This window comes from Ahaetulla prasina, chromosome 2 (genome assembly GCF_028640845.1).
Source record: "Ahaetulla prasina isolate Xishuangbanna chromosome 2, ASM2864084v1, whole genome shotgun sequence".
In the NCBI taxonomy this organism is placed as follows: domain Eukaryota; kingdom Metazoa; phylum Chordata; class Lepidosauria; order Squamata; family Colubridae; genus Ahaetulla; species Ahaetulla prasina.
Genome location: NC_080540.1, coordinates 72,610,810 through 72,625,229, shown reverse-complemented (window position 1 = coordinate 72,625,229; position 14,420 = coordinate 72,610,810). Strand labels below are relative to the sequence as shown.

Genomic DNA, 14,420 nt, shown 5'->3' with positions numbered 1-14,420 from the left:
TTCCCCCCTGTCAGGAGTAGAATTTTACTCAGAGGTGGAAGCTGCTGCTGCTATCAATAGAGTTCCTTTCTCCCTCTCCCTCCCTCCCTCCCTCCCTCCCTCCCTCCCACCCACCCACCCACCCTCCTTCCTTCCTTCCTTCCTTCCTTCCTTCCTTCCTTCCTTCCTTCCTTCCTTCCTTCCATGCCTCCTCAGAAGTATTTCAGAGGAACTAGGGACCCTTCATTTGGGGGAACATTGTGGGGGGGGGAGAGAACATTTCGGGGAAGATTTGGGGGGGAACAGAATCATCATCTAGACACTGTACTCAATTTCATCTGGGAATGGAACAGGATTTACAGTTATCATTATTATATAGAAGGTGGGAAAGAATAATTGCATTTCCTGAAGTTTTTCTATTCTAGTTGGATCTCCTCATACATTGGAGATATAAGTAACAAAGAATAACAACATTTTGAATTTGAAATCAAGTTAGAGTTATACCGGCAGTTGATAACTCTTATAACTATATAGGGATTAGTTGTCCAATAAGAAACCAAATCTCACCAAAGATTTACCTAAATGCCTCAACCTGTCTGATTCAGCCAACTGTATTTGCTCTTTCAATACAGTGTTCAATACAATGTTTGTTTGTTTCAAAATTATGAAAGCAGATTCGGCACGGGGAAAAATCATGTCCAGGTACACTTGAAGCTTGAAATACTTTATAGACACAAACATTTATTATTATTATTATTATTATTATTATTATTATTATTATTATTATTATTATTATTATTTATTTATTTATTTATTTGATTTTTATACCGCCCTTCTCCCGAAGGACTCAGGGCGGTGTACAGGAACAGGTAAAAAACAAGCAATACAATGTACAATTTAAAATGCAAATTAAAAAACTTATTTTATAATTGGCCTAAAAAGTTTAAAATATATAATAAACTAAAACCCCATTTAAAATTATTAATAGAAAATTTAAAATCGATAAAATTTAAGCCAGCCCCGCGCGAGTGAAAAGATGTGTCTTCAGTTCACGACGGAAGGTCCGAAGGTCAGGTATTTGGCGTAAACCCGGGGGAAGCTCGTTCCAGAGTGTGGGAGCCCCCACAGAGAAGGACCTTCCCCTGGGGGCCGCCAGCCGACATTGCTTGGCGGACGGCACCCTGAGAAGTCCGTCTCTGTGAGAGCGTACGGGTCGGTGGGAGGCATGCGGTAACAGCAGGCGGTCCTGTAAGTACCCAGGCCCTAAGCCATGGAGCGCTTTAAAGGTCGTAACCAAAACCTTAAAGTGCACTCAAAAGGCCACAGGTAGCCAGTGCAGTCTGCGCAGGAGCGGTGTTACGTGGGAGCTACGCGTAGCTCCCTCTATCACCCGCGCAGCTGCATTCTGGACTAACTGAAGCCTCCGAGTGCACCTCAAGGGGAGCCCCATGTAGAGAGCATTACAATAATCCAAGCGAGAGATAACGAGCGCATGAGTGACTCTGCACAAGGCATCCCGATCAAGGAAGGGGCGCAACTGCCGAACCAGGCGAACCTGGTGGAAGGCCCTCCTGGAGACGGCCGTCAAATGATCTTCAAACGACAGCCATTCATCCAGGAGGACACCTAAGTTGCGCACCCTATCCTTTGGGGCCAGTAACTCGCCTCCAACAGTCAGCCGCGGCTGCAGCTGACTGAATCGGGATGCCGGCATCCACAACCACTCTGTCTTGGAGGGATTAAGCTTGAGCCTGTTTCTCCCCATCCAGACCCGTACAGCTTCCAAACACCGGGACAGCACTTCAACAACTTCATTGGGGTGGCCCGGGGTGGAAAAGTACAGCTGGGTGTCATCAGCGTACAGCTGGTATCTCACCCCGAAGCCACTGATGATCTCACCCAACGGCTTCATATAGATGTTGAACAGAAGGGGCGAGAGAATCGACCCCTGCGGCACCCCACAAGTGAGGCACCTCGCGGTCGACCTCTGCCCCCCTGTCAACACCGTCTGCGACGGTCGGAGAGATAGGAGGAGAACCACCGATACACGGTGCCTCCACTCCCAATCCCCCAACCGGGCGCAGCAAGATACCATGGTCGATGGTATCAAAAGCCGCTGAGAGGTCTAATAGGACCAGGGCAGAGGTAACCCCTGTCCCTGGCCCTCCAGAGATCATCCACCAATGCGACCAAAGCTGTCTCCATGCTGTATCCGGGTCGGAAGCCGGACTGGAGCAGGTCTAGATAGACGGCTTCATCCAGGTATTGGGGTAGCTGTCGCGCCACAGCACTCTCTACAACCTTCGCAACGGCGAAGGTTGGAGACTGACGATAATTACCCAAAATAGCTGGGTCCAGGGAGGGCTTCTTGAGGAGGGGTCTCACCACCGCCTCTTTCAAGGCGGCAGGGAAAACCCCTTCCAACAGAGAAGCGTTGATAATCCTCTGGAGCCAGCCTCGTGTCACCTCCTGAGTGGCCAGTACCAGCCAGGAAGGACACGGGTCCAGTAAACATGTCGTGGCGTGAAGCCTCCCCAACAACCTGTCCACGTCCTCGGGAGCCACAGGGTCAAACTCATCCCAAACAGACTCGACAAGACGTGCCTCCTCTCCCTCGCTTGGATCATCCCAATTTCGGTCCAGACCGTCCCGGAGCTGAGCGATTTTATCGTATAGATACCCACTAAACTCCTCGGCTCGTCCCTGCAAAGGGTCATCCCGCACCTCCTGATGAAGGAGGGAGCGGGTCACCCGAAACAGGGCGGCCGGGCGGTTATCTGCCGACGCAATGAGGGTGGAGGCGTAAGAACGCCTCGCCTCCCTCATTGCCACTAGGTAGGTCCTAGAATAGGACCTAACTGAGTGTCGATCAACCGAACGACTGGACCTCCAGGTGCTCTCTAGGCGTCTTCTCCGGCGTTTCATCTCCCTCAGCCCCTCGGAGAACCAAGGGGCCGGACGAGATCTGCGCCGGGTCAGAGCCGCAAAGGCGCGACACGATCCAAGGCCCCAGCCGTGGCCTGTTCGCAGGCCACGACTAGTTCCTCAGTCGTGCTGTGGGCCAGATCCTCAGGGAATGGCCCAAGCTCCGTCAGGAACCTCTCGGGGTCCATCAGGCGCCTGGGACGGAACCAACGTATAGGTTCCGTCTCCCTGCGATGGTGAGTGGCGGTTTAAAAATATTGCCTGCTTTATACATCACTCACATTAAAATTCTGATTCCCAGTTAACTGAATCCTTATTCCCTAGGGCACCAGAGGTCAGAACAAGAAGTAACTGATGGAAGCTTGTCAAAGAGAGATACATCCTAGAAGGAGTTTTTTTTGTCTGGCAGCAAAAGCAATTAATTAATGGAATAGCTTGACTCCTGGGGTTGTGGGTGCTGCATCACTGAAGTTTTTCAAATATAGACTGAACAATCACTTGACTGGGATGATATAAAACTCCTGCCTTGAGCAGGGATTTGGTTTAGAAGACTGGCAAGGTACCTTCCAGCCTTATGATCACTAACTGCATGTTCTATATGTAGGAAACTATATTTGTGCCCCCGTAGATATATATAGATTCTAATTACCAGTCACTGGTTTGAGATGGGCAGCCATATAAATTGTTGATATAAATTAGAACCTTATGTTTGGATTGTTAATTTGCAGGTTTTAACACATATGGGGATTAACCTTGCAAAGCTAAACGAAGGATATGTGTATTATGATGGAGACGCAGCCTAGCCTTTCCTATTTGAGAGAATAGGAATATCAGGTAAACTGAATTCTTCATTGTTGCCACTTGAATACTGATATATAGGAGTCTAGAATTGCTTTATAATAAATGGGAAGCATTTTCCTCGTTACAGGGTTTTTCTGGAATTATGTAACTGTTATATTTGCACTTCTGCACTGTGAAGATCAGGTTTTGCAACTGGGTTATTAGTTCACTATGAAAGAAAAAAATATCTCTCTCCCTCCCTCCCCCCTCCCTCCCCCCTCTCTCTTGTTGACTCCTGGTGACTGCTTGTACTAATCCCTGGAGTTTTGTTGGCATGACTTTTTAGAAGTGGTTTTCCATTGCCTCCTTTCTAGGGCTGAGAAGGAACTGGTCCAAGGTCACCCATATATGACTAGTGTTATGTTCACTTATCAAGAAAAACATGTTAGTGATAGTTTACTGTACAGTAAAAATATGATCCCTTCATCCATTCTTACTTTGTAAATGCTTTCTGCAAGCTTTATACATTCATCCATTTTCTATTACAAGTACATATCTAATGGGAGGATGAGAAGTATTGCATTTCTTAGCTAAGAGTCAGACTTGTGAAGATGGTATTTATATTGCAAATTTCTATAGCACCAAAAAACGTTATTAGTTTCTGTGTACAATTATTATATAACCTCAAAATCCCATTATTATTGAACAACTTGATTTTTCAAGGGCAGAAAGAATAATACTGTGAATGCAATTAGCTTCAAGTTACATTGATGAGTGAAAAAAATATGCTTCGCGGCATGTCAATTTCTTCAGTTAATACAATGCTTCTCAGAATATCCAAAAAGGCTTTACTAGGAAGATATATTTTTTTAAAAAGTAACTCTGTTTCAGAGTTGAAGTGATTCAATGAAGTGGTTTCATGAAAAACAAATTCCACGAAGTAGAATTACTCATCTTCAGAAAACATTTCTATCAACAGAGCACAAATGGAAAACTGTATTAGGTAATGAAATCTTCCAACCTATTGCTACATCTTATGTTACAGTTAAATTATAAGTATCTTATAGCAAATATGTATCAGGAGAGAAGGACATAGCAGATCTGGAATAGACATTGCATAATTACTTCCTACTGCTAATATTGGGGAGCAGGGGGAGAACAAACAGAATAAAATCATTTTCTCCCTTCCTCCTTGCATCCATCTAGCGAAGGTATCAGTGAAATAATTTTGGTTCTTGGTTATCTATGCTAGTAGTGGTATAGCTGCTTCGTTAAAATATCAAATAGTAATTGGGTTTTTTCTACCAAATTATGTAGCAAATCATGTATTTTATTGGAAATATTTCTTTCACACTGAGATCTTGCCAAGATTTGCTTCTACTGTCCACTTAAAATCTTGCCAATAGGTTATCTTGTTTACATTTCAGGAACAAACATACAAAAATATTCAAGTCACCTACTAAATTTCATTTCACATTAATGGAATCCTTCAAGTGAATTCTGGCAAACATTTGAAAAACATTAGAATTGCAATGTATTTTTTTAATTATAAAAATGACCTAGTATCATTAGAGAGAAAAATAGTAGCAGTTCATCCAACATTTGTTATAGTTTTTAATGGTCATTCTTGACCATTTTTTTAAAAGCTAAGGAGCCTTTTGAGATTGTTGAGACAGTGATCCTTTGATACAGCAGCAACATTTCACTTGTTCAGACTTGGAAAGATGCTAGTTAGCCAATAGAAGAATAAAAGTGTTTCACAAAGATAACACAGTCTAAAACCAACAACTTACGATAAACTGCTTTAGTTTGAAAGGCAGCTTGAAACACAGCCTTTTCTAGAGATATGAACACACAAGTAGTTCTTCTGAGATGAAAGCCTTATAAGTTAGCAAGTTCAAACCACTTTCAACCTTGAAAGTACAATGCCGGTACATTAGTTTGAACTACATCAGAAACTAATTGTGGAACCAATTAAGATGGTTGAAAATGTCTGTTAAATGCTTCCAACAACTGATGTTGGCATATTCATTACTCAGCTCAACTGAAATGTGGAAGCAACTGAATAGCCAACTTCAAACCCTCAACCTAGAATTCACAAAGTATGCACAACAGAGATTTAAAAACAGACACACATACACACAAGTTCATGGAGTTTAGAAAGTTAAATTTTAACAAAAAAACAGAAGCAAAACATGTAAGGGATCACAACCTTACTAATTTTAGTAAGCTGATAAGCAATGTGTACATTACATTGGAAGAGTTGATTAAAAATGTTTCCCATTTCAAAGTCATATAACTTAATCATCAGTGTACCCATGTATGTCATTAGCAAATCCAAGCTTGTTTTTGGAGAAAATCTGAAGAATCCAATTTGCAGCATCTTTTATAATTTGGCATGCTTAGTTACTCTTAACAATTAGCATAAATTACCAATAGAAGAGAATAAGCTAGCCTATGGTAGTTTGGCAGCAGCAAATGCTATTAACAATGCACATTGCAATGCACAGGTAACAGGCTTGTAATATGGGTATTTCCTCACTAGCCTTATATAAAACACGGAACATTTCACTTTAGGACCACCACAGAACGATGCAACCACCCAATTATACAATCGAAGTTGTGCAAATAAATCAGCTTGATATACATTCATTCACCCTTCTTTTGGGGATCAAACGGGACAAGAGTTTGAATAGTTCCCAGAGGTAAACCGAGGCATTTTAATCCATCAGCATTTCGTTGTCTTTAACGAAATGCATCCGACTCGCATAGCCAAGCTCCCCACTTCCCGCTCCCCTCCCTCCTTACCGTAAACCAACTTTTTCATCTCATGGTATCTGGCCCAGAGATAGGACTTCGTATCGATCCCTTCGATGGAGCTGGGCTGGTGGCCGCCTAAGGAAGCCGCTGTCACAGCAGGACCGGCGTCGGCGATCCTCTTAGCTTTGCCGCCGACCGAAGAGGAGCCCCGCGGCGGGAGACAATGCTCCTTAGCCTGCGGCTGATGGGTCCACTGATGCCTGCATCCCACCCGCCCCGATCCGGCGTCGGAACCTGTATAATAGCAGCAGTTGCTGTTGTGGGTGGAAACAGGGACCGTCAGTTGAAGGATGCCGACGCTCTTCCATATGCCGCTGCTCGCAGCCTTGAGTCCAGCCGCCGCCGCCATGGTCCCACTGGAGGAGAGGCTCTTCCTTCAGGTGAGTTCACAAGACCATCATCTCAGAGCCTCCAACACCCCTCCCTCAACTGCATCGTCCGCCAGACTGGACAACAACTGGCTCCTTCAGCCATCCGACCCGCCTGAGAGCAAGCAGTCAATGAGAGAAGGCTGCAGGGCTCCAGTCCAAGACTTGCCAAGGAGGAGGAGGAGGAGGAGGAGGAGGAGGAGGAGGAGGAGGAGGAGGAGGAGGCTCTTCTAAGCACCAGTGCCGCTGCCACCGCTTCGGGACCACTTGGAATTTGTAGTTTACTCAACGTTTTGTTTTGTCCACTCCCCCAACCAGCTCGTGAGGTTTGTTTCCCCACCACCACCGGATTGTTGGGACACAGACAAGAACTACGACTCCCAAGATCTTTTTGGTCCTCTTTGGCTAGAGCAGGGCTCTCCAACTTTGGCAACTATAAGACTTGTGGACTTCAACTCCCAGAATTCCTCAGCCAGCTTTGCTAGCTGGGGGATTCTGGGAGTTGAAGTCCACAAGTCTTAAAGCTGCCAAGGTTGGAGACCCCTGGGCTAGAGGGTATTTAAAATGTTTGGGGCGGGCGTGTTTTCCTTTCGGAAACCCTGATCCCGATTCCTTTGAACCGTGGCTCTTCGGATAAGCGGTACAAAAGTAAGTTTTCAAGACTTACTTTTTGTTTTTTTTGGGAAAGGACATGTTTTTGTTTATGGGAATGCTCGGTGAAAATGACAAACGGGGGAATAAAAGGAACACGTACAGAAAGCTCTATTTTCTTATTTTTTTTTCAAATTGTTTATTTAAAAATGGTGCCAATTCAGATTGCCTGCTCCTGTGATCTTACGGACATCTGATTTAAAAACAAGGCGACATTTAATTCGCTGAGTTGGTCTTGCACAGAATTGAGTTGCCCAATAGTTTACAAAACACGTTGGCAGACAATAAGATGCTGGATTGCTTGACTTCTGCTCCGACAGGGGGCCGGTCAGAGGCTTCTAGCCGTTTCGCCTGGCCGGTTTTGCAACTGAACTGAGCAGCAAGTTACAGAGCCTCCGTTCCCCGCTGGGGCTTTAGGAACGCCATTAGCGGCCAAAGTTTAAGAATCGCAACTGTCGTAGCAGCAACACCACGCGGAAACCGCTTCCGCTCATTTTGTTCAAAGATGGGCGGGCCACGCCCCCTACGCACAACACGTAACCAATAGTAACTTCTGTCTGATGTGTAACGTCTTCCGAAAGGCGGAAGCGGTGGGAGTGCGGCCGCTCTTCCCGTTCTGCTCTCTTGTCCTGCGCGTCCTTTTTTTTCCTTATTCAGTCCTAAAGGTGACAGCTGGGAGTGGGATTGTTAGGTCTGCGCTAGAATTGATACCAGCTTCTTTGATTGACTGTATCCCACAGAGTGGTGGGAGTGTGTTGTATGAGCATGGGTCCTTGATTATAGTAATCAGAATTTATTTATATCCCTTTTATTATTTTTACAAATAACTCAAGGCGGTGAACATACGCAACACATCTTCCTCCTCCTATTTTCCTAACAATAACAACAACCCTGTGAGGTGAGTTGGGATGAGAGTGAGTAACTGACCTAAGGTCACCCAACTATGGGTTACGGGATTTGAACTCGTGGTCTCTTGCTTTCTAGCCTGGTGCCTTAACCACCGGACCAAATTTGCAAGGTTTTCAGATCCTGGGAATGTGTTCTCTGATGGAAAACCTTTCTGTAAAACTAGACATTAACTGACTGGGTGCTTCCTTGGTATTGGCCACTGAATGGCATCGTTTTAACTTATTCACAACTGTATCTGAAAGATTAACGTAAAAAACACGTATGAGTGCATTTTCAGTGTTATTAATAGATACTTGGTGCTGCAATCATGGTTTATCTAGAGATGGATTGCTAATGCAAACTGGGTATTTAGGATGTTGGCAGGATTAGTTGACGTTAGAGTTCTTTGCATTTCAAATTGCATATTACAGTATGCCGAAATCAATGGTTACTGAAAACAAACATTACAAGAGAGTTCTAGGTTCTAGCAAGTTGTTGCTACTCAGTAGGTGACATTGAACAAGATAGGATGATCTTAAGTCAAGTCTTTATATTATATCCGTCACATATTGATAGGAGGATGTTGCTAAGTTGGGTAATGAAGTACCTGCAAGAAAGCAACTAAGCTCAGAGCACCAAAAGGCCCCACATTCTCATTTCCCCAAGAATGCTCAGGAAGGATTTTAGTAGTGGAGATGAAAATGATATAATTCATACATTGTCAATGTAAACTACTTAGAGGCTGTAAAGCAGTATATAAGGCTTAGTGCTATTGCTATCTGTGTTTTGTGATTAACTCACAATAAATTAAATAGATTTATTAGTAATATTATAGGTAATAATGCTGCATTTTTTAGTTTTGTATCTTTATGAGTCCAGGTTTAATCAGATATGAAATATGTAAAGATAAAACTGAATTTTATTCCTTTCCATATTTTTATACATTTGGTTAACCATATTTTGGAGAGCCTTATACATAAAATATTTTGTTCAATGTGTTTCAGAATCGCCTTCTTACGACAAGTCTTAAATTCTTCTTAAAATGTCTGTCAGTAGTATAATAATTTATCTAATGAATAAAGTACCTGGAAAGAAACGATTTGGTATGTACAGATTTCTTCCTTTCTACTTCATTCTCGGTGGTGCTATGGAATGGTTTATGATTAATGTTCCAGTCGGCAATCAGACCTTTTGTAAGTATCATTAATTTTTTTAAAAAAATTCTATATATTTAAACATGCATGACTTAATTATGCTATATTAATGTCTATAGCTTTCCTAATAATTACACTGAAAAAATAGAATTTGTTTTGATATTCAGCTTTTATTAAAAAAGGAAGAACTTAAGGCAACCTTTCAATGGGTAAATATACAACAATGTACAATGAAGAGTAACAAAGATGATTGGAGGCCTGGAAGCTAAAACATATAAAGAACGGTTGCTGGAATTGCTTCCATCTAGTTTAAACAAAAGGACTGGAGTGACATGATAGAAGTCTTTCAATATCTAAGGGGCTGTTCACACTGGTACAATAGGGCTGGATATTTTGTTAATATGGTTTACTGGGTTAGGGATTTTCTGTTTTCACTGTGAGTTGTATTGTTGGGGAGGTGCACTGAGGGAGTTCAACCAATCTCATTGCACATATGTTGTGCACCAACAATAAAGATTTCAATTTGCCACAAAGAGGAGTGGGCACCTGTAAGCAGAACAAAAATCAATGGATGAAAACTAATCAAGAGATGCAACCTAGTGCTAAGGAGAAATTTCTTGATAGTTGGAACAATTAATTGGTAGAACGACTTACTTCCAGAAGTTGTAGGTGCTCCAACACTGGAGGTTTTTAAGAAGAGATTGGACAAACCATTTATCTGAAATGATAACATGGTTTCCTGCCTGAGCAGGGGGTTGGACTAGACTTCCAAGGTCACTTCCCACTCTGTTATTCTGTTACTTTGCTTGGCATTAAAGTCCTCAAGCTCTAGTAAGATTAATAGAATGGAATTAACTTAAAATTTCAAAGTAAAGATTCAGTATCATCTTAAAACCTATTGGCAGGCATATTGTTCCTGAGAAAATTACAAATCACACTGAGGAAACATGGTTTTACTTTTAGCTTAAGTATTGATAAAGTATTTGTGTAATCTTCCAATTGTATTTTGTAGACAGACGAAAAACTACTAAAATGGCTTCAGATAGAGTTGTTAGCTTCAGACTTCAGCTTCATCTGACCATTCTACAAACCAGAAAACAAATTTCTAAAATCTTGCATTTTTTAGAACAAAAGTAGTCCTAATTTTAAGTTTTTTAAGTTTGAGATTAAATCTATCCCATTTTTACTTAAATAAGAGAAGTGGATATTAGTTAAAAAGTATGTCAGAATGACAAAGTTGTTCCACCACACTGTGGAATTCATGATAGAATAAGATTGCCCGTGGCAATTTCTTTGTTATACTTTTGCTCTTGCATGCATTGCCTAGCATTTTAAGCTTGAAAAACTGCAAGTGAATTATGTAATGTTAAATGAAGTATTTTCAAAAAGTTCATAGAAATGATCACAAATGTTTTTCAGATGATGTTTACCGTAGAAAAGAGGCTGAGAAACATTACCAGAAATTGAAAGAAAAGTGAATTCCACACTGAATCATCTGTACATAATGGATTCTAAACTAATAAATGGAACTAAGATTCACAGTTTACTTAAAATATGAATGTATACCGGCTGCATTTTGTTCAGTGAAATGTATTTTTGTTAATCTGTCTTGTTTTGAGTAAAAAAATAATTATGTATTTTGGTGAACTCAAGTGCCATCAAGTTGGTATTGACTTAAGTGACCACGTAAATCATCTCCAAGTGTATCTGTCCCCATCCTGATCCTTCAGGACTTTCAGTGTATACTCTCTTGCTGTAATTGGAGTATTCAGACCTTAAGATAAAAGTTTCCCCCGCCTAGTTGTTTCCAACTCTAAGGGGTGGGACTCATCTCCATTTCTTAGCTGAAGGAGCCAGCATTGTGCGAAGACATTTCTGTGGTCATGTGGCCAGCATGACTATAACTCAGATCTACTCATATATTAAATAACAGTAAGACTGGTTGTTACCTGTTGCATTTTAGAAAATGTTGTTTTAGAAATTGTTGCTTTGTGACATTTCATTATTGATTTATCATTTTTTGTAAATATACACAATCACATGTTTATGTATTGTCTCATTAAAGTAAAAGGAATTATTTTACTTTGTTACTGGTCTGATCTGAGGATGTGCAAAAAGGAAAGGCCAAAAGGGGAACGTTTGATCCCAATGTTTGCAATAGTTCACTCTCATAATCCAAGTCGTAGTTTTAGGGGAGAAGGTTATAACAAGAATTTTCTGTCTCACACACACAGTGATTGTTATGATAATATGTATACAATATAGATTCATGCTTCAATTGACAAGTTCTGGTTGTTTATAGAAGATACAAGACATTTGTGAATACACTAGATAAATGTAGGTCTCATCAGGATTGATGTATTTCTCAAAGCCATAATATGATTTGATTTTGGCTTAACATGCTACTACCTAAACTGTGGCCAAGCAAATGACTTACAGTATGTGAACTAAGTATGTATGAATAAAAGGAACTTGACGTGGTAAATAGCAGAACAATTTATAATACACTATAGTTAGAGGAGCTTTCCACACTCTGGAGAAAATACACACGAGGGAATCGGCAGTGTCCTCCTGTAATTCAGGGTAACAAATTTTCCATGCTGCTTTTCCTGTAACATTCTTGTTTTTATTAGTAAATATTATACTATAGCTTGCTAAATGGAGAAAGACTCAAATTCTATCAGATAGCAGAAACTTTAAAGATCTGCTTTTCCATTTATATAATCAGATTGATCAATGGCCTTAAATTGTATGGCAGGTTTCTATGTTTTCTCATCAAGACAGATTGAATAAGAGTTTGATATTGAAGTATAGCCAAACATTCTGGAAAGTGAATTTGGCCCTAGGAAATAACAAAGCTGCAGGAGTTAACAGAGTTGCAGGAGGACTGATTAAAGATATTTAAGTTGATGCAATTAGAGGAGTTCTTGCAGATATGGAGTAGTAGTAACTAGGGGACAAGAAACTATCTTTTTATATTGCAATACCAAGACCCTATAAACAAATGCTCAAAATTGCCAATTGCACTTAACATAAAATGATTTAACTACTATCAAGTTGGAATCAACTCTATGCAACTTCATTTTTTCCAGCATGATATGCCTTCATCCTGGCCTTTTAGATCTCTCAATAATTTTACATACTAGAAAGAAAATGCCCAAAATCCTGCAATCCAGGCTTCAATATGAATATGAACTGCCAGGATATACAAGCCAAATTCAGAAAATAGAAACCTGAGGTCACACCATCAAATGGATAATAGACAAAATTATCCAAAGACAGGTCATAAGAAATTGTAAGGAGCTCATGAAAAGACTGCTGTACCAGACCCATCTCATTTGCTATTGAAGAATTTGCATGGCAACCTGGATGCAACAGTTAGAATGAAATATGGATGTAAATATCTCTAATAGTGGAAAGGAATGTGCCAAGGCTCTTTACTATGCCTTCATGCTGTATTTATTTTAGTTTTTGTTCAGAATGTCAGAAGAAATGTTGGATTAAAATAAATAGAATTTGGAATTGAAATTTCTGGGAGAAACACCAAAAACCTCAGATAAACTTGCATTGCTTGGATGGCTGAAGTGAAGAAACCTTAAGGATTTTTTTGATAAATGAGATGAGTGCAAAAGCCAATCTTTCTTTAAAAATAAAAACAACAACACTGAGATGCCATTACACAATGCCCCTCTAATGCAAACAAATGCAATAGTAATAGTAGACTTCATTTTCAATAGATATCCGCGACTTTGGAAAAACCTGACAAACCTGGATAGAAAGTTTGAAATACAGGTATCATCACACCGACATGAGAATTTGCTTGGGTTTTTTTTCATCTTAGCTGAATCAGTTAAGTTAGATGGCCGATTATATAAATAATATAAATAAAATGTATTTATTGCAAAAGCTATAGTTTGATGGAACTTGTTTGATCAGAAAGGCTGGTTTAAAAAAACCATTTGAATTGTGATCTTGGAGAAAATAGTTGAGAATAAATGGCCCAGTACTAATAATGAAGCTAACACTTGAGTGTTTTAGATGCTTAATGCAAAGGCAGAGTTATGGGGAAAGAACTTGGTGGTTAAAAAAACTGAAAGCAGCTGGAAAAAGGCTAAGAGAAAACAAGTGTCTAGATAACTGTAACAAGCATGAGCTCACTTAGAATTTAACAAAAGCAGTAACAGATAATCCTGAAACTATATCCATCAGGTCATGAAAAGTTGGAAGCAAGCAACTTAACTACTCATTTTATTTTTGATGGACAAATTATTCTCGTTAGCTATTAAAAACTAGTTTGATATTAAACATAGAAAGTTGATACTAATCACACCTAAGTGTCATCATATATACATACAGTGACGGTCCTTTATTACAAAGAACCATCTTTATTTCAGAAAGCTGTCCTTTATTTTATTGGTTTTGATCTTGAATTTTCTTTTGTAAAGCAAAACGTTTAAACATGTTTTTATTGTCATGCACCTCTTCCAGTTTTGCCCTTTATTTTTTCTAAGAAAATATGGTCACTGTATATACACAATATATAGCAAAAAAGAAAAAGCTACACTTAAATTTCAAAGAGGAAAATGTAAAAATGTAATGTATGGCCGTCTGCTAGATTTATAAACTCATTATCTTTGAGCAAAGGAAAAGTATTGCTGTGTTTTAAATCTAAAAATAACTGAGCAGAAATTAATTTAAATCTATAACATTAGTATAGCTATATTGCAAGACTTCTATTATTTTATCAAATGTGGACAATTGCAATAGACCATTGTTTATGATGAAATACAGTGGGGACAAGTTGTGCACTTCCGTTCTAATGCTTCCTATACATATGAGAAAATGGATCCTTTTA

The 14,420-nt window shown here is 40.2% G+C and overlaps 2 protein-coding genes across 6 annotated transcripts in view; one reads left to right on the top strand and one right to left on the bottom strand.

The window, feature by feature from the left end:
- The window catches only part of NT5DC2 (5'-nucleotidase domain containing 2), a 41,744-nt gene extending 34,674 nt beyond the window's left edge, over window positions 1-7,070 (bottom strand). Inside the window, exon 1 of the mRNA XM_058173999.1 lies at window positions 6,493-7,070. Within this exon, the coding sequence (XP_058029982.1) occupies window positions 6,493-6,853 (361 nt within the window). The 5' untranslated portion in view covers window positions 6,854-7,070. The remainder of the gene's footprint in view (window positions 1-6,492) is intronic.
- Window positions 7,071-7,389: 319 nt separating this feature from the next.
- Window positions 7,390-11,644, top strand: LOC131192950 (ubiquinol-cytochrome-c reductase complex assembly factor 5). 5 transcript variants are annotated; one of them, XM_058172588.1, is made up of 4 exons: window positions 7,478-7,520; window positions 8,357-8,421; window positions 9,416-9,604; window positions 10,985-11,644. In XM_058172588.1, exons 3-4 carry the CDS (start codon window positions 9,454-9,456, stop codon window positions 11,041-11,043), a joined length of 210 nt encoding a protein of 69 aa, XP_058028571.1. In that variant the 5' UTR covers window positions 7,478-7,520; window positions 8,357-8,421; window positions 9,416-9,453; the 3' UTR covers window positions 11,044-11,644. The 5 variants fall into 5 exon arrangements, with proteins under 5 accessions (XP_058028573.1, XP_058028571.1, XP_058028569.1 ...); XM_058172585.1 differs by lacking the exon at window positions 7,478-7,520 and adding an exon at window positions 8,100-8,188; XM_058172590.1 differs by lacking the exon at window positions 8,357-8,421 and having other exon boundaries at window positions 7,390-7,520.
- Window positions 11,645-14,420: the final 2,776 nt, after the last annotated feature.

What these genes read in the sequence shown, in the direction of transcription:
- LOC131192950 (XM_058172590.1), top strand. Translation starts at nt 9,454, where the DNA reads ATGTCTGTCAGTAGTATAATAATTTATCTAATGAATAAAGTACCTGGA. An exon ending in AGTCGGCAATCAGACCTTTT is followed by an intron (nt 9,605 to 10,984) that starts GTAAGTATCATT and finishes AATGTTTTTCAG; the next exon opens with ATGATGTTTACCGTAGAAAA.